This window comes from Balaenoptera acutorostrata, chromosome 2 (genome assembly GCF_949987535.1).
Source record: "Balaenoptera acutorostrata chromosome 2, mBalAcu1.1, whole genome shotgun sequence".
NCBI lineage: Eukaryota > Metazoa > Chordata > Mammalia > Artiodactyla > Balaenopteridae > Balaenoptera > Balaenoptera acutorostrata.
This window is the reverse complement of record NC_080065.1, coordinates 63,813,523-63,836,120: the sequence shown is the minus strand read 5'-3', so window position 1 is coordinate 63,836,120 and position 22,598 is coordinate 63,813,523. Positions and strand designations below refer to the sequence as shown.

At 40.4% G+C, this 22,598-nt stretch overlaps 1 protein-coding gene across 3 annotated transcripts in view; it reads right to left on the bottom strand.

The window, feature by feature from the left end:
• Positions 1-6,449: 6,449 nt before the first annotated feature.
• The window catches only part of IQGAP2 (IQ motif containing GTPase activating protein 2), a 302,790-nt gene continuing 286,641 nt past the window's right edge, over positions 6,450-22,598 (bottom strand). For all 3 annotated transcript variants that reach the window (XM_007175891.3, XM_007175892.3, XM_057540875.1), the window contains 6 exons: positions 18,900-18,987; positions 16,781-16,993; positions 14,828-14,988; positions 13,089-13,226; positions 11,912-12,020; positions 6,450-7,487 (listed from right to left, as the gene is read on the bottom strand). In XM_007175891.3, coding sequence (XP_007175953.2) covers positions 7,374-7,487; positions 11,912-12,020; positions 13,089-13,226; positions 14,828-14,988; positions 16,781-16,993; positions 18,900-18,987 — 823 coding nt within the window. In that variant the 3' untranslated portion in view covers positions 6,450-7,373. The remainder of the gene's footprint in view (positions 7,488-11,911; positions 12,021-13,088; positions 13,227-14,827; positions 14,989-16,780; positions 16,994-18,899; positions 18,988-22,598) is intronic.

Below are 22,598 nucleotides of genomic sequence, written 5' to 3'. Positions count from 1 at the left end.
TATTTTTTTATTTCCTGTTTGATTTCTTCAGTGATCTCTTGGTTATTTAGTAACGTATTGTTTAGCCTCCATGTGTTTGTCTTTTTTACGTTTTTTTCCCTGTAATTCATTTCTAATCTCATAGCGTTGTGGTCAGAAAAGATGCTTGATATGATTTCAATTTTCTTAAATTTACTGAGGCTTGATTTGTGACCCAAGATGTGATCTATCCTGGAGAATGTTCCATGTGCACTTGAGAAGAACGTGTAATCTGCCGTTTTTGGATGGAATGTCCTATATATATCAATTAAATCTATCTGGTCTATGGTGTCATTTAAAGCTTCTGTTTCCTTATTTATTTTCATTTTGGATGATCTGTCCATTGGTGTAAGTGAGGTGTTAAAGTCCCCCACTATGATTGTGTTACTGTCGATTTCCTCTTTTATAGCTGTTAGCAGTTGCCTTATGTATTGAGGTGCTCCTATGTTGGGTGCATATATATTTATAATTGTTATATCTTCTTCTTGGATTGATCCCTGGATCATTATGTAGTGTCCTTCCTTGTCTCTTGTAACATTCTTTATTTTAAAGTCTATTTTATCTGATATGAGTATAGCTACTCCAGCTTTCTTTTGATTTCCATTTGCATGGAATATCTTTTTCCATCCCCTCACTTTCAGTCTGTATGTGTCCCTAGGTCTGAAGTGGGTCTCTTGTAGACAGCATATATATGGGTCTTGTTTTTGTATCCATTCAGCCAGTCTATGTCTTTTGGTTGGGGCATTTAATCCATTCACGTTTAAGGTAATTATCGATATGTATGTTCCTATGACCATTTTCTTAATTGTTTTGGGTTTGTTTTTGTAGGTCCTTTTCTTCTCTTGTGTTTCCCACTTAGAGAAGTTCCTTTAGCATTTGTTGTAGAGCTGGTTTGGTGGTGCTGAATTCTCTTAGCTTTTGCTTGTCTGTAAAGCTTTTGATTTCTCCATCAAATCTAAATGAGATCCTTGCTGGGTAGAGTAATCTTGGTTGTAGGTTCTTCCCTTTCATCACTTTAAGTATTTCATGCCACTCCCTTCTGGCTTGCAGAGTTTCTGCTGAGAAATCAGCTGTTAACCTTATGGGGGTTCCCTTGTATGTTATTTGTCGTTTTTCCCTTGCTGCTTTCAATAATTTTTCTTTGTCTTTAATTTTTGCCACTTTGATTACTATGTGTCTCGGCGTGTTTCTCCTTGGGTTTATTCTGTATGGGACTCTCTGCGCTTCCTGGACTTGGGTGGCTATTTCCTTTCCCATGTTAGGGAAGTTTTCGATTATAATCTCTTCAAATATTTTCTCTGGTCCTTTCTCTCTCTCTTCTCCTTCTGGGACCCCTATAATGCGAATGTTGTTGCGTTTAATGTTGTCCCAGAGGTCTCTTAGGCTGTCTTCATTTCTTTTTATTCTTTTTTCTTTAGTCTGTTCCGCAGCAGTGAATTCCACCATTCTGTCTTCCAGGTCACTTATCCGTTCTTCTGCCTCAGTTATTCTGCTATTGATTCCTTCTAGTGTAGTTTTCATTTCAGTTATTGTATTGGTCATCTCTGTTTGTTTGTTCTTTAATTCTTCTAGGTCTTTGTTAATCATTTCTTGCATCTTCTCAATCTTTGCCTCCATTCTTATTCCGAGGTCCTGGATCATCTTCACTATCATTACTCTGAATTCTTTTTCTGGAAGGTTGCCTATCTCCACTTCATTTAGTTGTTTTTCTGGGGTTTTTTCTTGTTCCTTCATCTGGTACATAGCCCTCTGCCTTTTCATCTTCTCTGTCTTTCTGTAACTGTGGTTTTTGGTCCACAGGCTGCAGGATTGTAGTTTTTCTTGCTTCTGTTGTCTGCCCTCTGGTGGTTGAGGCTATCTAAGAGGCTTGATGGGAGGCTCTGGTGGTGGGTAGAGCTGCTGGCGTAGTCTTATATTGAGAAACTGCAGACACAGGAGAAGCTCTGAGAACAGGGTTGAAGTTACCCTTTGTAAGGGAAATTCACATTAGAAAGGGGGCTTGCCAGGAAGAGCTCTGTTATCAGAGATCACTTTCCCCAGAGTCTTATCTGCAGGGCCTTTATTTCCGCTTCTCACCTTCCTGAGAATTGCCCCACTGCCTACCCCCTCAGCATCTTTGTCTTTAGTTGAAGATAGTGTTTAAGGTGGTAGCTTGGGCCATTTGGGGGATTTTTATTCAGTTTTCTTGAGTATCTCCCTGTGTACATGAGGCATACATGTTAATCAACTATTTGTTTTTCTCTTGTTAATCTTTTATTACAGGGGGTCTCAGTAAAAAACTCAGAGGGTATAGGGAAGATTATTTTCCCTCCCCTACACTGGTCAAGAGTCCTAGTGGCTCAGGGTTGTAAGGAACAACGGTTCCCCAGCTGGGGCTTGCTTCCATCCTCCTGGGAGAGGCACGGGCCTCGGCTCCAACAATCGTTGCACCCATGCCTCCGGTGGCTCCTTGTTCTCCTTACCTGCCTCCTTCTCTGGGTCACTCATTCATCCATGTCCCTTAAAGATCTCAAACAAAAAGCGGTTGGTAATATCTTCAACAATAACCTCATCTTGGGGGTCAACAGAGAGAAAACATTTCACAGCTTCCCTTGAGGATGCTGGCATGATAGAAAGATCTTTCTCCATAAAAATAACACTCAAGGGCTTCCCTGGTGGCGCAGTGGTTAAGAATCTGCCTGCCAATGCAGGGAACACGGGTTCGAGCCCTGGTCTGGGAAGATCCCACATGCCGCGGAGTGACTAGGCCCGTGAGCCACAATTACTGAGCCTGCGCGTCTGGAGCCTGTGCTCGGCAACGAGAGGCCGCGATAGTGAGGGGCCCGCGCACCGCGATGAAGAGTGGCCTCCACTTGCCACAACTAGAGAAAGCCCTCACACAGAAATGAAGACCCAACACAGCCAAAAATAAATATAAATAAATAAATAAATTTATTAAAAAAAAATAAAATAACACTCAAGGGGCTTCTCTGGTGGCGCAGTGGTTGAGAGTCTGCCTGCCAATGCAGGGGACACGGGTTCGAGCCCTGGTCTGGGAAGATCACATATGCCGCGGAGCAACTAGGCCCGTGAGCCACAACTACTGAGCCTGCGCATTTGGAGCCTGTGCTCCTCAACAAGAGAGGCCATGATAGTGAGAGGCCCGCGCACCACGATGAAGAGTGGCCCCCGCTTGCCGCAACTCAAGAAAGCCCTCGCACAGAAGACCCAACACAGCCAAAAAAAAAAAAAAATCCTATTAAAAAAATAATAATAACACTCAAGCATGTCACTCAGTGTTGGAGTAAGTTAAGATGAGGCCCCCCCCTGCCTTTTTTTTCCAGATAAACAAAAACTGAGACAATTTATTGTTAGCCATCTTACATACTAAAGAAGTTCTTCCGTCTGAAAGAGTGACCCTAGATAGAATCCACAAAAAAGACAAAGTATCTGTAAAGGTAATTTAAGACAAGCCCCTTTTTGAGAGGCTGTGAAAGGTTGGCTTTTACCTTCAAACATCTTTCCCTAATTTTGGCTCCTCCTGTACATTTCCACTAAAAGTCTTCCCTAGAGCATGAAGAAGGAAGCTTAACTTAACTCCTACCTCCTACCAGTTCCTATTCCTCACCTAATGCTAGCTGTAGGGTACAGGCAGGTTTATTCTCAAGGTGAAGCTTTACTGTATGTTTATTTGATGCCTTTTACAGAAGCCTGTAGTAAAGGTAATGCATTAAAAAAAAAAAAACCACATCTACAAACTGCTGAGACAACATTGTTTCAAGGTATTACCTCTGTCAAAAATCTGTATAGGGCTTCCCTGGTGGCACAGTGGTTGAGAATCTGCCTGCCAATGCAGGGGACACGGGTTCGAGCCCTGGTCTGGGAGGATCCCACATGCCGCGGAGCAACTGGGCCCGTGAGCCACAACTACTGAGCCTGCGCGTCTGGAGCTTGTGCTCCGCAACAAGAGAGGCCGCGATAGTGAGAGGCCCGCGCACCGCGATGAAGAGTGGCCCCCACTTGCCGCAACAAGAGAAAGCCCTCGCACAGAAACGAAGACCCAATGCAGCCATAAATAAATAAATAAATAAAAATTAAAAAAAAAAAAAATCTGTATAGCCTGAAACAATCATTAAAGTAGCAGATTCTACTCTTTCAAATTTGAATTTTCCAAATTCTGTCAGGCTTACCTTCAAGTTTAGTGTGCCAAATGAGCATAAGCGAACTGTTTCTGAATACTGGGTAAACTCCGTGGAAAATAAAGCCTGTTGAATGAATGAACAGAATACAAAGTGTTGGCGTGAGGGGGGTCCAGCTCGAGAGTCTGGATTACTGTTGTGGCAGAGACAGCTGATTGGTCCCCAGGTATCACTGTTCCCTTTCTTTACAAATAGAACCACCTCCCTCTCTACCCCTGGGTTTTAATTGGGCACATGACTTAGCTAGGACCTTTACTTCCCAGCCTCTCTTGAAGCTAGTCATGGCCATGTAACTAAGTTTGTTTTTTTTTTTAATTTACGTATTTTTGGCTGTGTTGGGTCTTCGTTGCCGTGTGCGGGCTTTCTCTAGTTGCGGCAAGCGGGGGCTACTCTTCTTTGCGGTGCATGGGCTTCTCATTGCAGTGGCTTCTCTTGTTGTGGAGAATGGCCTCTAGGTGTGCGGGCTTCAGTAGTTGTGGTACATGGGCTCAGTAGTTGTGGCTCGCGGGCTCTAGAGCGCAGGCTTAGCAGTTGTGGCGCACGGTCTTAGTTGCTCCGCGGCATGTGGGATCTTCCCGGACCAGGGCTCGAACCCGTGTCCCCTGCATTGGCAGATGGATTCTAGTTACAGGGAAGCCCCATGTAACTAAGTTTTGGCCAACGTACTGTAAGCAGAAATAACATACGAAACTTGAAACAAAACGACTTGCCCCGGACTTCTTTCCCCCTTCCTGCCAGCCAGGAATCAGTGACAAGGACAGAGCCAACTGGCCAGCTTGGATCCCTGGTAACTTGTGGGACTGCTCACTTACCTTTGAGAAAACAAACTTCTACCTTGTGTCAGCCACAGGGTTTTGGATCTCTTGGTCCCAGCAGCTCACTCTTGAAGGGGAAAATTTGCCATCCCCATGATATGCCTCTCTGGTAGAAGGATTACTTTGAGCTGGTTATTTTTGAAAAACAGCAGATACAGGAGAAGCTCTGAAAACCAAGTAAAGTTACACTCTTTTAAAAGACATTTACATTTACAAGGGAAATCTCCATTCGTTAAGGGTGTTTCCTTCTCTGAACAAGGAAGAGAAGAATGACTAAACCTCTAGAAACTCTTATCAGTGGAAAAGGCAGAGACTTAAATCTGCATACCTATACCCTCATTTACTCTGCTTAGCCTGATTACCTCCCCTAACTGCTCCCCCCATCATCTTTTGCCTTTAGCTGGAGATGGTATTTAAGGTGGTGGCTTGGGCCATTTGGGGGAGCAGGCAAAGCACAGTAAGTGAGGGTATAGTTAGGCAGATAGTTCCTGTGTGTCTCCCATGTATATAGGAGGTATATGCATTATTAAACCTCTATTTTTCTCCTGTTAATCTATCTTTTATTATTGGGGGGGGGGTAGGTCTCAGCCAAGAACTTAGAAGGGTAGAGGGAAAATTACTTTTCCTCCCCATAAACCATACCCTAAATGACACAGCTGTAGATGTATTACAGTTGACCCTTAAACAATGTGAGGGTTAGAAGTGCCACCCCACACACACAGTCAAAAATCTGAGAATAACTTTTTTTTTTAAGAATTTATTTTTTATTTATTTTTGGCTGTGTTGGGTCTTCCTTGCTGTGCGCGGGCTTTCTCTAGTTGCGGTGAGCGGGGGCTACTCTTCGTTGCGGTGCGCGGGCTTCTCATTGTGGTGGCTTCTCTTGCTGCAGAGCACAGGCTTAGTTGCTCCACAGCATGTGGGATCTTCCTGGACCAGGGCTCGAACCCGTGTCCCCTGCACTGGCAGGTGGATTCTTAACCACTGCGCCACAAGGGAAGCCCTGATTGTAACTTTTGACTCTTCTAAAACTTAACTACTAATAGCCTACTGTTGACCTAAAGTCTTAACCAATAACATAAACTCTTGATTAACATACATTTTGTATGTTATATGTATTACGTACTGTATTCTTACAATAAAGTAAGCTAGAGAAAAGAAAAGGTTATTAAGAAAATCATAAGAATACATTTACAGTACTGCACTGTATTTATCAATACTGTAAGTTTATGTCATCTGTTTATAAAACAAATCTGTCAGTACCTACATTAATATTGTCTTATATAAAACACTGTAGATGTTATACATATTATTAACACCAGATATCAAAAATAAAAAGATGTGGAAAAGAAATTCATGTTTTTTTTACAGTTATTTATTGAAAAAAATTCGTGTGTAAGTAGACCCATACAGATCAAACCCGTGTTGTTTCAAGGGTCAACTGTACCTCTTTTCCCCAAAAGTCCCACCAAGAACCTTCTCCTACCCACTAAATGATTTGGATTTACTCAGACAGAAGTCAAATTAATGTAATTCAGTAACATTTATTTTACATAAAACAATTTTCAAAGAATACATTTAAAAACCATCCAGATACTGATTTTATTGCATTACAAAAAATTGAGAGGCACAATTGAAATATTCAAATAAATTGTGAAGGGTGGAGGTGGGGTGAGGCCTATGATCTCTATCCACGTTGTTCCTTAGTCACTGAGAGGCTCTGGGTCCAAGAGTCTCTACCATGAGGCAGTAGTGCACTTCATTTAGTAGGAATAAATCACATAAAATATATACTTTTATACAGAAAGTGTTATTGTACTGTCACTTTCAATTACTTATAAAAACTTCACTTTGAATTGCACAAAAGTTTTCTTTAAAATCGATAACTCCCAGAAGGTGGGGCTTAGAACCAAGTATCTCTCTAAATAATTCATTACAAATAATTCAGGTTCCATTTCTCCACAGATCAAAAAAAAATCTATGAAGACTTACAGTATTCAAATGGGACATTTAAAAAAATTTTTTATAGGAAAATAGGTTTACACATTTGTCCCTAATCAGCTAATGTTATTTTCTCCCTACGTTAAAACAAATCACAGAATATCCAAAGTTTTAAATCAGAGTACCTGCACCACAGTACAATGTGGCAGTGTTTACGTTAATTCATTTTGTGTATCATTCTACTGCAGAATCGGATTATCAAAAAGGCACATGGGTACATTCTTCGGAACAGTTTTGGTCTTTAAAAAAAAAAAAATCACACGTTTATAAGCAGTGATTTCAATCATGTTTAAAAACAAAAATACTAAACAGATTCATTTCCTAATCCAGGTGATACAGAATCCATGAGATTTCTTCAGGCACTTCACTTCCCATAGAATTTCTTGTTCAGCAGGTATATGAGAAGGTTTACATTCACTTTAACCTTATCAAACATTTTCATCACAGCTACTCCTTCATACTGCATCTGAAGTAAATCCTGAAATTGTAAGGAACACCAATCACATCTCCAATTTGACATTTCCCACATTTAAAACACATTCTAGAAGACTGTTGACAACAATAAGATTCGGTTGACCTAAGGACCTCGGTGGGGATTCTTATACTTCAGTGTGCATTAGCATCACCTGGTTTAAAAACACAGGCCAGTTAAAACAGATTGCTGGGCCCTAGCCCCAGGAATCTCTGATTCTGGATCTCTGGGGTGGGTCCCAAGAACTTGCATTTTAACAAGTTCCCGAGGGATGATGATACTGTTGGTCTGGGTGCCACACTTTGAGAATCACTCACCTCGATGAAATAAGACAGATTTTTAGAATTGATAAGGACTTTATGAGAGAAAACCATTACCGTTAATATTAGACATATAATTAAAAGTTTAATTATAATCGAAAAACTCAAGACACAAATGTTACAGCAAGATGAGGTATATCCTTTAGAAGAGCCAGGGTTTTCTAAAGTGGAGTGAGTTCATTGAGGAGCAAAAAGAATATTAGAACTCCTATTTTTATTTTTTCCTCATTTCTTAAGCATGTACATTTTCTATGTATTTTATAAAGTAGATTTTGAGTGAAGTACCAAGAGCATGTATACTTTATAAATAAATAAATATAGAGAAATATGGAGAAATGATCTATTTACTGAGGAAAACTGCGAGATTGAAATTTGGAGACCACTGTACAAAGCAACTCCTTCCGATCTAGACTACTTCTGTTCCTGTATTCTGTTCCTCATTCTCAAGTAAGTTTATCATTCTGTTTCATTGCTGCTGTATAAACAAAGAAAAATTAATAAAATTTCCTTCGTTTATAAATTAATAACTGGCTCACACCAGCCAAATGCATGAGACTAAGCAGTAACATTTTACAATAACACAGGACAGGGGGGCTTTGCCAGATAGAAGATATCATTCCTGAACTGCCCTAGACTCATACCCAGGTCTCATTTTCCTGTTTCTAGCTCTGGAAATTTCTGGCTTCTCGATGATAATGCCTTGTGTCTATAACAAGCAAGGCCACCTGCAGAAGTTGGAGTCTTCTTTGAGAGAATTTGGGCTCTTGCCAGCTTCCTGCTCCACTTTCTCAATTATCTCCAACTGCACTCAACTAAACCCCTCCATTATTTAGATATGCTTCTGGGATGGAAATTCCATAGGGAAGTGAAGTTCTTTCATCAAGAATGGTTTTGCCTATTAAAGCATAGTGGAGATTCACTTTTCCTTTGGGAAAGGCAACATCTGTCAAAGACTCTTGGAAAAGAACGAAACCAATATGGTTAAATTGAGAAGGAATCATGTATGGAGGGGAATTAGCTGGGCCCCCCATGGGGAACAGGGGAACTCTGATTGCACTTGCAGTTGAAAGACCAGATTTTAGTCTTATCTCCACTATTTGCTATCTTACAACCTTGCAACATCATATAACTTCTCTGAGGTTCTGTTTCCTTGTGTGTAAATTGGGGCTGACACTGCCAACCCCATAGGCGTGTTATCGGGCATATGAGATCAAGAAATCTGCAAACACTTTGTAAGCTACTCTTGTCTGGTCAGGAACAACTGGAATCCTGTGAGAGAGGCAGTAGTGTAGAGAGATGAAGAGTTTGGATTCCAGCAGCCCTTCCATAACGTGCTCTCTGAATCCCAGTTCTTCATCTGGGAAAGGAAGAATACCAAGACTGCAGCCCTCCATAAACACTGGCCATTATTTATATAAGCAGAACATCTTCACGTAACTCACGCCTTCCTGTTATGTATATGGCTACAGGATATAATTAGGATATCATCTTTAGGAACTGAGGAAAGAGTGGGCTGAAGAAAACCTAGAAGCATAATGTTAGAAGAAATCTCCCTTTTTGCCCTCTTAGAAACAAAGTCCTTGACTCACACTAAAGACCTGGCCGTCATATTTCTCTTCGGCAATTCGCTTCATATTAGAATTGTCTGAAAGCCATAAATTGTGTGAAAAGATAAGTCTGACTTTATGTCTGACAGCTATTATATGCAGGGCTGGCTCTGTGGGCATTCGACCTGTGCATGGTCCCATGATTAGGAGAAGGGCCCTGCACTTAGTTTAATGCTCTGCTGTCATCATCTTGAAATTCTCACCAATTTCGAGTAAGGGGCTCTGCATTTTCATTTTGCACTGAGCCCTGCAAATTATGTAGCTGGTCCTGATGATATGTCAATGACTGAAAAAATCTGGAGCATAATAGCCACCTGCATACAGCTAAGGAGTAACATTTTACAATTGTGTGTCTAAATGAATGGTGTGAACAGCTAATCCTACTATCAAACTTTTAACAAAGGAGCAAGTGAAGCTTGGTGTTTGCACAGTGTTAAAAGGAAGTCCTGTGGAATTCCTGAGGCCTCTCTAAACAGGTGTCTCCTGGTCACTTGTGATTCATCTGTTGTTCAGTTGATGTTTATTGGGCTTGGATCATTTCCTTCTTGGCAATCACATGATATGTCTTTGCTACAGAAGAATCACTAACCAAGGCATATCACCACAAGCACACTCTTTTCTCTTCCCATATTTATCTAAATATTCCACACAGTAACTCAAGACTTTCAGTTAAATTTTTAGATGGATACATTTAGTGACATTTAAAATAAACAAGAAAATAATACCGTTAAGTATACTTTTCATAATTATATAATATCTTCAATTTTCTCTCTTAACTCTAAATTACTGCATTATCTCAGTGTCTTTATAAAACCCATTTAGCTCTCATTTTTTTTTTTAGGCTTATAAGGAATGCTAGACAGAAAAGAAGGGCCCTGGTATTTTATCCCATGGGTTAGGGCTGGAGGTGTAACTGCACTGATCTCAGCCACAGGCTAGGGAGGCAGTGAGGCTGGAACTTACACCATTCCCAGTGGCTTATCATGATGTTCCATGTAGATACATGCAGAATACCTGGGAACAGTTTTACAAGTAGTTTGGGGCCCAGGTAAATAGGTGTTATTTCCATTTAAAAACTCAATCACATCAAAAAAGAAAACTCAATCACATCTCTAAATTGATTCTGTGCAAGGATTAAGCTGGGAGTAGATAAACATTTACTTGCACCCTCCCTCCTTTTTTTTTTTGGTGGCACATAAACTGTTTTCTCAGTTTCTGCTCAAGTGTATTTGGCTTAAATGTGGTTCTTGGGCTTCCCTGGTGGCGCAGTGGTTGAGAATCTGCCTGCCAATGCAGAGAACGCGGGTTCGAGCCCTGGTCTGGGAAGATCCCACATGCTGCGGAGCAACTAGGCCCGTGAGCCACAACTACTGAGCTTGCGCGTCTGGAGCCTGTGCTCCGCAACAAGAGAGGCCGCGACAGTGAGAGGCCCGCGCACCGCGATGAAGAGTGGCCCCCGCTTGCCACAACTAGAGAAAGCCCTCGCACAGAAACGAAGACCCAACACAGCCATACATACATACATACATACATACATACATACATAAAAAGAATGTAAGCAGACAAGAATATCATTAAAAAAAAATGTGGTTCTTATGAGAAAATAGCAATAATTCTGACTGCAAACACCATTTTTCTATTTACAGATATCTGTTTTGCACAATGTCTTTCTTTCTAGTGATCCCAAATAGTTAACAAAGAAATTTAAGAAACTGATGCAAAAATAATTCTAGGAAGGAGAAAGGGAAGAAGGAGAAATGAGATCCAGAAAGTTCCAATCCTGGGTATACGCTATCTTAGGAAGAAAGGCAATTTCCTAAGAAAAGGAAACTTTCCAACCTTTACTTAATAGCTCTGAATACTTTTACATACATTATTCTTCTTTTCTCTAAGCTTCAAAATGAAAACATAGCTTAGAAAAACTCACTGCTATGGTTTACCATTTAAAAGCAGTTTAAGTTCCAATAATTTGGAAAATCATAGCTTTAAAAAAATCATCAACACTTAAAGTAATACTGGCAAATAAGACTGGCATTGGTCTCCTGTTAAATTTCATTGTTGTCATGAAGAATGCAAGCCAGGGGCTTCCCTGGTGGCACAGTGGTTAAGAATCCGCCTGCCAATGCAGGGGACATGGGTTCGAGCCCTGGTCCGGGAAGATGCCACATGCCGCGGAGCAACTAGCCTCGTGCGCCACAACTACTGAGCCTGTGCTCTACAGCCCGCGAGCCACAACTACTGAGCCCACGTGGCACAACTACTGAAGCCTGCACGCCTCGAGCCTGTGCTCTGCAGCAAGAAAAGCCACCGCAATGAGAAGCCCGCGCACCACAACGAAGAGTAGCCCCTGCTCACCGCAACTAGAGAAAGCCCGTGCGCAGCAACGAAGACCCAAGGCAGCCAAAAAAAAAATTAATTAAAAAAAAAAAAGAATGCAAGCCAGGGAAGCCAAGAAGGACCCCCACTATAAAACTCACCCCAATCTGCAGGAATCCCAGCTTACCTGAATATTGAGCTGCACCTTTTCCATCTCTACACCCAGGAATTTTGATCTGACATCGAAGATGCCCACATCTTCAGTAGATGAGATATCAAATGTAACATTTTTAAACCTAGTGAAGAAAGGACCATTCACACATGCGGAACTGCAAATATACGCTTAAAGCCGAAACAAATTAATGGACTCCTAAGTTACCATTCCTAGTGAACAGCCTGCTGGGAAAATTCTAAGGAAGTTACCCCAAATCTCCCACCATCAGTCCCCAGTTTGGCTCACTGGAAATAGGTTTGACGGCTCGTGTTGAGATCTGCAGCCCACGGAGCACTGAAGTAGGTGCTTTGTTACAAGAGAAATGCAAAATATTGTCCTTGCTCTTAAAGAGCATAATATACAGTTGAAATTATATGAGATTCACAGAACTATAAATGCTGACTTATACTGCTGACAGGCCAGTTGAGCATTTTAGATGATTAGTTTTACAGCAACTTCAAAGGGGAAGAAGCATCTTCTCTGAGTTGGTCTCAGTCAGGAGAAGGCTGGATGGGATAAATGGAAGAGAAGCCAGGCCTTGGAGGAAGCCGGAGTTACAGAGGAGGACACACAGTGAGTCTGGCCTCCCCCAGCGGAAAAGGGAGTGATGGAGCACAGGACTTAACGGTCCTTTTAAAATGGCGAACCCATCAGTGCCTGGTGTGGGGCTCGGAGGAGGGTTTCTCCTCCACCTCAAATACACACAGTAGTAGCACACTGCTGGAGTGGCTCTGACCCAGGCATCAGCACACAGTCCGTGGCTTGCACATCAGAGAGGTACCGTTTTGCAACTGTAAACAACTCTCATTGAGCAAGACCAAAAGGCAGCTTTTCTTTCTCACTGCTATGACTCAGTTCTTTTGGAGGGAGAGGCGAGGCTGGCAAATCCCAACACACTGGCTGAGCCACGGGAAGCACAACCACTCGATCAGCACTTAGTCTGACCAGCAGCACCAGATGCTCCAGGCCTGATGGGAAGACTAGAGATTACAATCCACGTGTTTTCTCCTGTCATCTGTAAGCAAGGGGAAGCCCTGACGGACCAAGTGAAGCCTTCTTCAAAGGCCACAGGAAACTGAAGTGGGAGTCAGATTTGATGGGAGGGATTAGAGGGCGCGTGTGATTTGTGCAGATTCTGGGTGCCACTCACTGGTTTATCTGAAGATCGTCTATGCCCAGGAGGACACCCTTCTCATGCAGTTTTGCCGCGGTGTACCTCACCGGCTTCGCTCGCTTTGTCCCTTTGGGTTCTCCTTTTGCATCAAGTTTAATTGACCTCCGAGTATTTCTGACAAAATAAGAACAGACCATCCGTCGTGAAGATGGCAAACTCAGACGTTCCTGGCAGCGCAATAACCAGCACAGAGGGCACACAACTGTGCACACCTGGCCCCCCACTGTGCACACCTGGCCCCCACTATATGGAACCTGGGCAACTTTATATTGTGTGATAGTCGGCGACAACCTTCCCGGTGCAGTGCAATCTCACTACTGAACTGTTTAAGGAAAAGCTATTTTCGAGGTGACTCAGGTTTGAATTACAGACTAATATGTTTCATAAAACTTGTACTTTGCTGTCTCAGGCATATTGAACCATGTGGCTCGATTAGGTCATTTCACAAGCAGCTTAGGTGCCAAAACATGAACTGCGTACACACTCCTAAAGAAAGGTATCACTAGGGGTGCTTTAATTTATTTAACAAACAGTACGTGGCCATCCCTGTTTTCTAGTGCTTTCTAAATACTGCCTCACATTTACAAAAATCAACCTTGCCATAGTATTCTGAAGTAAATTCCTTTCTTCTGTGTCATTTCATTTAGCTCTCACAACAACACTTGTAAGGCCGGTACTCCCAATTCCCTCTTAAAGATGAGAAAATTGAGGCTTCAGAGATCACTGGACTGGTTCAAGATCACACAGTGTAAGAGAGAATCCCAATCTAGCTCACCTGACTGCAGATGTTGTAAAATGCCTTGTCGTAGTTGCAATAAATACGGAAAGAAAGCCCCTGACAAGCTTATTTCTACTAAATATCAGCTTTACCAACTTTTTTCCTCCCAGGAATAGCATAAAAGTAATTTACAGGCTGCAAGCAAATGAATTAAAATTCAGAACTAGTGGGGCACAGATAAATGAGATTTAAATTTGGTTATATTCCTTCATCGAATCTATGATTAATGCAATTGATTTTTCCGTATAGCACCATTCCCTAGTGTCAATTTGACTACAAGGGTTACATAAAAATACTGAATTATGTATTTAAATGGGTAATTAAAACTTGATTAGTATTGACCTTAGTCTAGTGATAAGAATAATTATGAGCAAAGAATACTCATTAAAAGTAGCTATATTGTGACCAAAAAAACCTATGATATGTATGCTAATGGGTAATAGAGGACTGATGAATTTTGTCTTTTGTGTAAATAATTTTTAAGAACCAGTAAGTAATTTAAAATCATTAAGCTGTGCTGTGCAATAGCAAATATCTGGCGTTACCTAACATTTTCAAGTATACAAAAACTGTTTATTGTTAACATCCCCAAGGGTAGCTTTTTTTTTTTTTTTTAAATAATAGTGTTTAAAACACACCTTTGACTAAAAAAGAAGGAATAATGAAAGTGCTTCCCCAAGTGTTTAAAGCTACTTGTTTGAAACACAACAGGGTAAACTATTTTAATGCCAATGTTAATAGAGAAGTAACATGTTTCTAAATTCACTCCTGACTTCTTAGCTCACAGTGGCAAACCATAAAATTGAGATTCTAGTTTTTGGTTATATAATAAAGCAAAAGTTTGCTACCACACTCAACCCGACAGCCCAGGATTGTAAAAGAATGGATACCCCATATAAATCATGACATTACAAAAGAATATATGATTTCAACTTACTTTCTTTTTAAGTTGTCTAAACAAGTCTTTATGTAGGTGTCATAATAATTAATTTGCTCTTCAAAAAATGCTGCCTTCTTGTTAAGTGCATTCAGGGTCTGTTGAAGTTTTTCCAATTCAGCTTTTCGAAGCTGACGATGGATTCTTTGATTTCGAATATCCTAAAATAACAAGGAAAGGCCATGGTATGAGATTTAAGCAGGAGTTTGCTTTATAATATTGCCCATTTGGAACAGGAAGAATATCTAGTACTAAATCACTACCTGTGACTGTTGTAGTTTTTTTTAGTCACCTCATTTTAAACCCTCAACACCAAAATGTTCCCTTTTTACTTTAGAACTGGGAGTGTCTGTATTTCATTTTAAGAGAGGTGCTAAGGTTGATGGAAAAGCAGAGAAGCAATTTTAGATTAATTGTATAAGGAGAAATAGTGTTTTTAAAAGGGCACAAGGAAGACTTTAGCAGGAGAAAACTTCTTCAGAATATTTTGAACATTCTACTTTGAAGAATACTTTACCCTGAAAAGGGTTACATTTCATCATTACATTAATTTTCTTTTTTTTTTTGGCTGCCCCATGCGGCTTGTGGGAATCTCAGTTTCCCGACCAGGGATCAAACCTGGGCCCTCGGCAATGAAAGTGCAGAGTCCTAGCCGCTGGACTGCCAGGGAATCCCCGATTTTAGAAATTAAAAAAACAATACTTTTTAATCTGAAAAATATTTCTCAAGATTTGCAAAAACAACTGGGGTCTCAAGACTGACTGAAAAAATTCAACATGGATAACTATTACTTGGATTTAAATAGAGTTCCTAGAACATAAAGTTGACCAAGCTGCTTACAGCTTACGAGAGATACATTATATTTAAACTTACAGACACACAATTCTTTTTTTTTGTAATTCTAATTGGTAAATTAAAAAAACGCTTCATTTAAGAAAATGGTGCCTGTTTAATATTATTTTTCCTTTGTGGACAGTTAAAAAACATTCCTCTAGGAATCCAAAGACAGACAAACACATCCTTCTTAAGTAAAAATTCTTCATTAAGTAGAATATTTTGGGGGATGCCTTCATGATAGCTTTTTTCTTTTTCCAAGACAAAAGCATCAATTTCTCTACTACACATTCCCTAAGAGACATATTTTCCAACCCAGAGCTATAGAAAAAAACGTTACTTCCCTTGAGTCACTCAGGCTGGGAGGAATAAGCCTACTGCCAGAACTGACCATAACTTTCCATGGAAGAATGAAGCTGAGTGCATTTCCCTCCCAGAAGTTAAGAAAATTTATTTTTTTTCTGATCATGTAACTGTCCTTAACCTCCAGACCCATTTTAATTTGCATGTTTGGATAAAAAGAATGAAATTTTTTTTTTAACCCAAAATATATACTTCCTTATCCTTGGCAAACAGATCTAGCCTTTTCCTGTGATGTTTCCTTGCACTAATTTGATATCCTTTTCTCAGGAAGTTTCTCAACTGTCAAAATACGGGAGGAGAAAACGGAAACTAACTTTGAAGTCTGAACTGCATTCAGGCTAAACTGCTTAGAGGCAAGTTCTCAGGGACACAGAGGTACCATCTCAGTGGCAGGTCCCACGGGCAACTGGGTTATATGACAACTAACAACTCAAGAGAGAACTCTCCTAAAAGTGTCACTTTTAAAACTAGTAGGTATTGTTTAAAGCAATAGATGAAACTTGTCTAGTACATTTCCTAAGCATTTATGTCTGGTGTGCTTCAACTCTTCTAATGACTTGGGGGAGTTGTGATTATTCTCTATGAAAAGTCATCAACTTCTCTGAAACCTTAAAAAATCTGTAATATTGCGGAGGACAGCAACCATATGTATATAACTATGAATTCCTCATGTCACCTCAGAGTCCCAGCATGTGTGTGACCAATGATTAGCACATGTCTGCTAAGCAAAGGAGAAAGAATACTCTTTCCAACAACCTTGGCAATCTCATTGAGAATGTCTTGGTATTTATTTTTGGATGACACATGTCCAGTCTGTTCCAATGTCCGAAGATTCCTCTGGATTTTCCTCTTCTTCTGCTCAAGGGGCAGCTGTGCATCTTCAACCATAGATTGGCTATGCTTCATGTCTTCGGGAGTCCTGGAATCTAAAACTGCACGGCTCACCATGTCTGCGGCATGATCTATCTCCTGGAAAGGGAATATCAAGATGTTGATTTATCTCTGATGCCCTAATCTCAGATTCAGAAGCTGTACAAGGCAAGTTAATATCAAAGTGAAAGAGGTCCTCGAGCCAAGGTCCAGAGACAGAATTACAATATGTTCTTCATGGGTTTTGAAGTAGGTCTTTGGGAAGGAATTACTTTGTTTTTCTGAGAAACATAGCAGTGGTGGCAGGCCTACTTTGAGCGAAATTCTAAATAGCTACTTTATTGCTAAGATGACAAGTTACCTTAGTAATGGACATATTATCAGGGATAACTGATATTTTATAATTCTCTGGATGGAAAGATATCAGTTTTGGATAGGACAGTCCAGATGAGGAAACTAAAACTAGATTATCCATTAAAACGTGGCCATGAGAACCCTGAACTCTAACATCATCCATATTTACAGAGATTCATAAGCTGTAAAGGCTTTGTTCTGGTAAGGGAATCATTCTCAAACTTCCGACTCTGAAAAACCTGCAGGGTTTCTTTGAACCAAAGGAAATTAAGAGTATTCTAGCACAAAATAAGTTTCCAAATAAATGATAAGTAAATAAATGAATCAAGACAGTTTGGATAGTTTGTTCAGAAAACCAGTAATAACAAGAGACTGGTGATCTTCCCATGTCACAGTGCCACACAACTGATTGACACTGTAGACAAAGTCTAAGAATATAAATGACAGATCAACTTTATGGACACAGTAACAGTAAACCAGGTCAGCAGTAAACAGTAACAGTAGCAGCCAATATTGTTGAGAACTTAATATGTATCAGATATTATTCTACCCACTTAACATGTTTTAACTGAGTTATTCCTGAATTGGGTACTATTATTATTATTCCCTTTTTGCAGTTGAGGAAATCAAGGCATAGAAATATTTCTAAGTGCCTAGAGTTACAGAGCTAGGAGTTACAGAGCTATACTTGATCTCAGAAGTCTGCACTCTTAGTGACTAAGCTACATTTGGGGAAAAATAAAATATTCATTAAGAATTAAAATTCTCATACTCAGTAAAATAGTCTACCCACCTTGTTTAAAAATATTCACACATAAACATCAGATAACTTGACATTATATATATATATATACTTTTATTAAAAACTGTGACAGAACGATTTCATGGCAACCAATTAAATTAAGAATGATTCAGGAAATTACATGTAGCCCAGCTAAGAGTAACTAAATAGATAATTTTGTTAGCGTTTGTTTAGGGAGTGGCAATTATTGAAACTAAAGCAATATCATTGAAATTAATTCAGAATGAACTAAATAATGATGCATTTTCAAGGATGCTGATAAAAAGATTATTGCAAGATTGTTATTAAAGTTTAATAAACTTTAGTTATTTACACCAGGATAATGGTGCTCTGACCTAACGGACTCAAGACGTTTGCTTCCGAAGCATATGGAAAACAGTTTTAATGTGTGGGACATTTCTTCATTTCTTCAAGTTAGCAAAAACATAAAATATGAAAGGTATTTTTCTATATCCTGTCGACCAGAACGATCTCTTAAGTGACTTATCTGCCCATCCACTGCAATGAATACAGTCTTCATTTTTAAGTAGTCCATTCTTCTTTTCCTTTGTTTCCTACACTCACTGTTCAAAGTTTACAATGAACATTCAGAGGCTTTGAAAGACCCAGAACTATCTTCCTAGTCTAGGACAAAATTATTCAGCATAAATTCAGTGCTGCATTTTTCTATTTCATTCCATTGATATTCCATGGATTTTATATATAGGTGAACTCGGTTTAATTCCTTACTTCCAAACCGTGTCAGATACAGTTTCTCTGAGATAACAGTAAACATTTGGCACGAAGATTTGTTAACAAAATCAGCTCATATCAAAGGTACTTATTATTTTACACTCTAAGGCCAATTACCTGTTTTGTACTTGCTGGTGTCTCTAAGATTTCTGACAGTGTGCTCCCTGGTTGGTTCCGGATCACATCAATGATCAGCTTTTTGGTCCTTACAAGATATAGAAAGGAGAGACAGGCTTTCAGACAGCAGTCCTGATGCACAAAAATCTGCGTCTCCCAAGGGAGTGAACAAGCACCTACAGAGATGAAGCCTCAAAGAGAATCCCTTAAAATAAAACCATCTCACAGAACTTCACCACGTCTGCTTTAAGGCTCCCCAAAGTTTGTGAATGCTTGATAATCAAAAGTCTGGGTTTTATATGCTTGACGTTGTCAGATTATAGTGTCAGTATCATGGGCACAAGTATGTCATAAGATTCCTTATCTAAGTACCTGTTCTTCTTTTTAGACTGAGACTACTTTTTGACGAGAAGGAAGGATAATTTGGCCCGTGACTGTGGAGGGTGCAGGAAAGGTCCCCCTTTCCTAACTTTAGTAACATTTAAACTTCTGAGCCTGTTGAAAACATCATAAGCCTTTAGGAGCCAGAGAAGCTGTTAGCTTTCCTGCTCTGAGAAGGTTATGAAACACTGTGAAGGCCAGTGGGAGCCCGAGTCCTGTGTGGGCTGTGGAGGCTTTGGCTGCTGGATGACACAGCAGCCAGGAGGATGGGTGTTTGGGAGCCTCAGGTCTCGGGGCGGGACGAACCCATCGGGTGGGAGAGAACTGAAGAGCTGCTCGGTCACAAGAGCTGGAACCCCTCTGTTAGTGCTAAAACCATCTATTTTTTTCATATGTGTTCTTTAGGGTAATCAGCCACCCTTTATTAATTAAAGATCAGGTTATGGAACTATGTAAAAAGATTTTAACATAAAAGGCAAATGGTCAAGTGTGCTCCCTTTTACATAAGTGGGAACATTATTGGACATTGCGTCCCTTCAAAAAAGAAAAAGGGGGGGGGACATAAACAGAAGTTGTCTTAAATTACAAACAGGTCTAACCAACGTCTAAAGTTTCACTCTCATTGCGTTGAGCCTCAGTTCTTTCCAAGGCATTACATGGTATCACTGGATGATGAATTTCTTCCTCAACTACAGCAGAAAATGTTCACACGGCATGAAAATTGGAAAATGAAAATAAAACATCGTTCATGTTTTGAAGCATTGGGGCGACTGCTCCCAAAGGACAAGAGGAAACTTTCAAAGAGAATTCCAGATATATTATTTTTGCAAACAGGATAAAATCCAATAAACCATCTGTAACCATTATTTTTCTCCTTTCTGATTTATTTCAAGTCTGTATGAGAAGAATGATCACAATCATTTCCTCTGGCCCATGACCCTTCACTGCTGGGGATTTACAGGCTGTCTGGGAATGCACAGAGAAATGCTCCCCCAAGAGTCAGAGGTGGGCACACAGCTCATTACAGCCACGTGGGAGACGGCCCTGTTCCTGAGGCTTAGAGAGCCAAGTATCTATCGTCTCTGCCCCACACAACTCCCTCCTCCAATCATCATTATAAATGCATTAAGCTGGAACATCGAGTTAAAAATAAAAGCTCTGGGTGATTTTAACAAATGTAAATACAGTGACTGTCTCTTATTTGAACTAATATTCTAGGAATGACTGACGATATATGCTTCCAGGAAACTCCCAGCTCGACTCTTTAGAGACGCTATCTGATGACCAAAATGACCAAGGGCACTCAAGTATGCCCTGCTAGGGACAAAGAATGTTTATTTGTTCAGGAGTGGCTGGAGGACAAACTGCTCAGCCTTTCTCTTGAAATTCTACTTTATGTCAGGCCTCCACTGGAACCCACTGCCACAGTTCTACCCCAGACATCTTACATGTAAATAACCATCCTGTTTCATGACAGGGAATTCAGTACCTCGCCCTGTGGTACGCCTAATGGTTAAGAACACTGGGTCAGACAGATCTAAGGTCGAATCAGGATTCCTGTTGCTTACTAGGTGTGTGGACTTGTGCAAATTATAAAGTCCCTATAGGTGGGTTGTTTTTTTTTTTCATTTACATAATGGGAATCTCTCAGGACTGAATGAAAGATGCATGTAAAGCCTCTCCCTAGGGTCTGACATGTGGTCAGCACTCACATGGTCACTAAAGCTGTGCTGCCCAAGATGGCATCCACTGGTCAGCAGGTGGCCAGTGGGCACTTGAGACATGGCTGGTCCAAACTGAGATAAGCATTAAGGGCAAAACACACACCAGATTTGGAAGGCTCAGTATGAAAAAAGGAATGTACCATGTATCATTAACAATTTTTTTACACCGATTCCATATTGAGATGACAACATTTTGGATATATTGGGGTAAATAAATATATTAGAATTAATTTCACCTGTTTCTTTTAAAAATGTGTCTTCTAGAAAATTTAAAAGTAACTGCGTGGCTGACGTTAAATCTCTTTTGGCGAGCACAGCACTGGAACAGCCCATTCTTAAATGGGAAGCCCACTCTGAGAGGCCTGCCTTCCAGTACGGTCCACTCACTGGACCCAGTGAGTCACAGGACATCAGCACCGAGGGGGACCTTGGGCAACAGTCCAATCCCTGATTTTTACAAATGAGTCAGCAAAGACCCAAGAGGTTCAATCGTTATAGAAGGTCACATCCTATTTTCTAGAGTTGCAGGAAACAAGTCGAATTCCCTTTCCTCATCATCAGCCCCTCATCAACCTGCAGAGAGTGCCAGAATTGTGTCTCTGTTCCCCTCTTCTCTTTTTTCCAAGTGAAACGCCTCAGTTCCTGAAACCTCTTCACAATAGGAGTTAAAGAGAGTTTCCAGTCCTGCTCAAATTTCAGTTTGCCAATGACTTTAAGACATGTCCCCTCCCCACCTTAATGCAAACACAATATTCTAGATATGGTCTGACCAGCATAAATCAACTGGTTCAAGTTTTGGCCCCATGGCTGTTCATATAATAGGTAAGACAGGCTGGTCAAACTCTGCCACCCTCCCTGAATTAGGAGAGTTAAGAAAAAAAGAAATACACCAGGGAGTTTCTTCATCATAGCTCTGCTCAAATCCCGTGGTCAATGAATGAGACCGCCTGGTGCTTGTAAACTGGTGTGGTCCCACAGGTTTGGCCATTGCACTCAAAGGGTGTCTGTTATCACATTCTGACCAGGACCATTCCTGAGCCTCCCCCTCTGCCACCTGCTTTACAATGTGCCCAAGGTTGAAAAGGAATTGGTGTTTGTGGAAGCTAAAAAATATTTCCAATTGTTTAAAATTCTAATAACATGATTATACACTTTTATCACCAGACCTTGAATATCTCCTTAGCCATTTACTGCTCATGCCAGCTTGGACTAAAAGCAAGAAAATCTTGCAACTGGGATGATGGATGCCTAAACTGAATTATGTGATAGGAAAAAAATTCTTAAGAGATGACAACTTAAGCACTCAGGCAGCTAAGTATGAATAAAAGCCATCTATAATGCCTTCTACTTACACACATACTTTCATAGAAAAGCAAGCTTAATAAAGGCCAAAAGGATCACATACTATAAGTTGAATCGTAAGTTATAATGAGAGAGATTTTCTTTTCTTTTCTTTTTTTTTAGTTTATTTATTATTTTTAGCTGCATTGAGTCTTCATTGCTGTGTGTGGGCTTTCTCTAGTTGCGGCGAGCGGGGGCTACTCTTCTTTGTGGCGCGTGGGCTTCTCATTGCAGTGGCTTCTCTTGTTGCAGA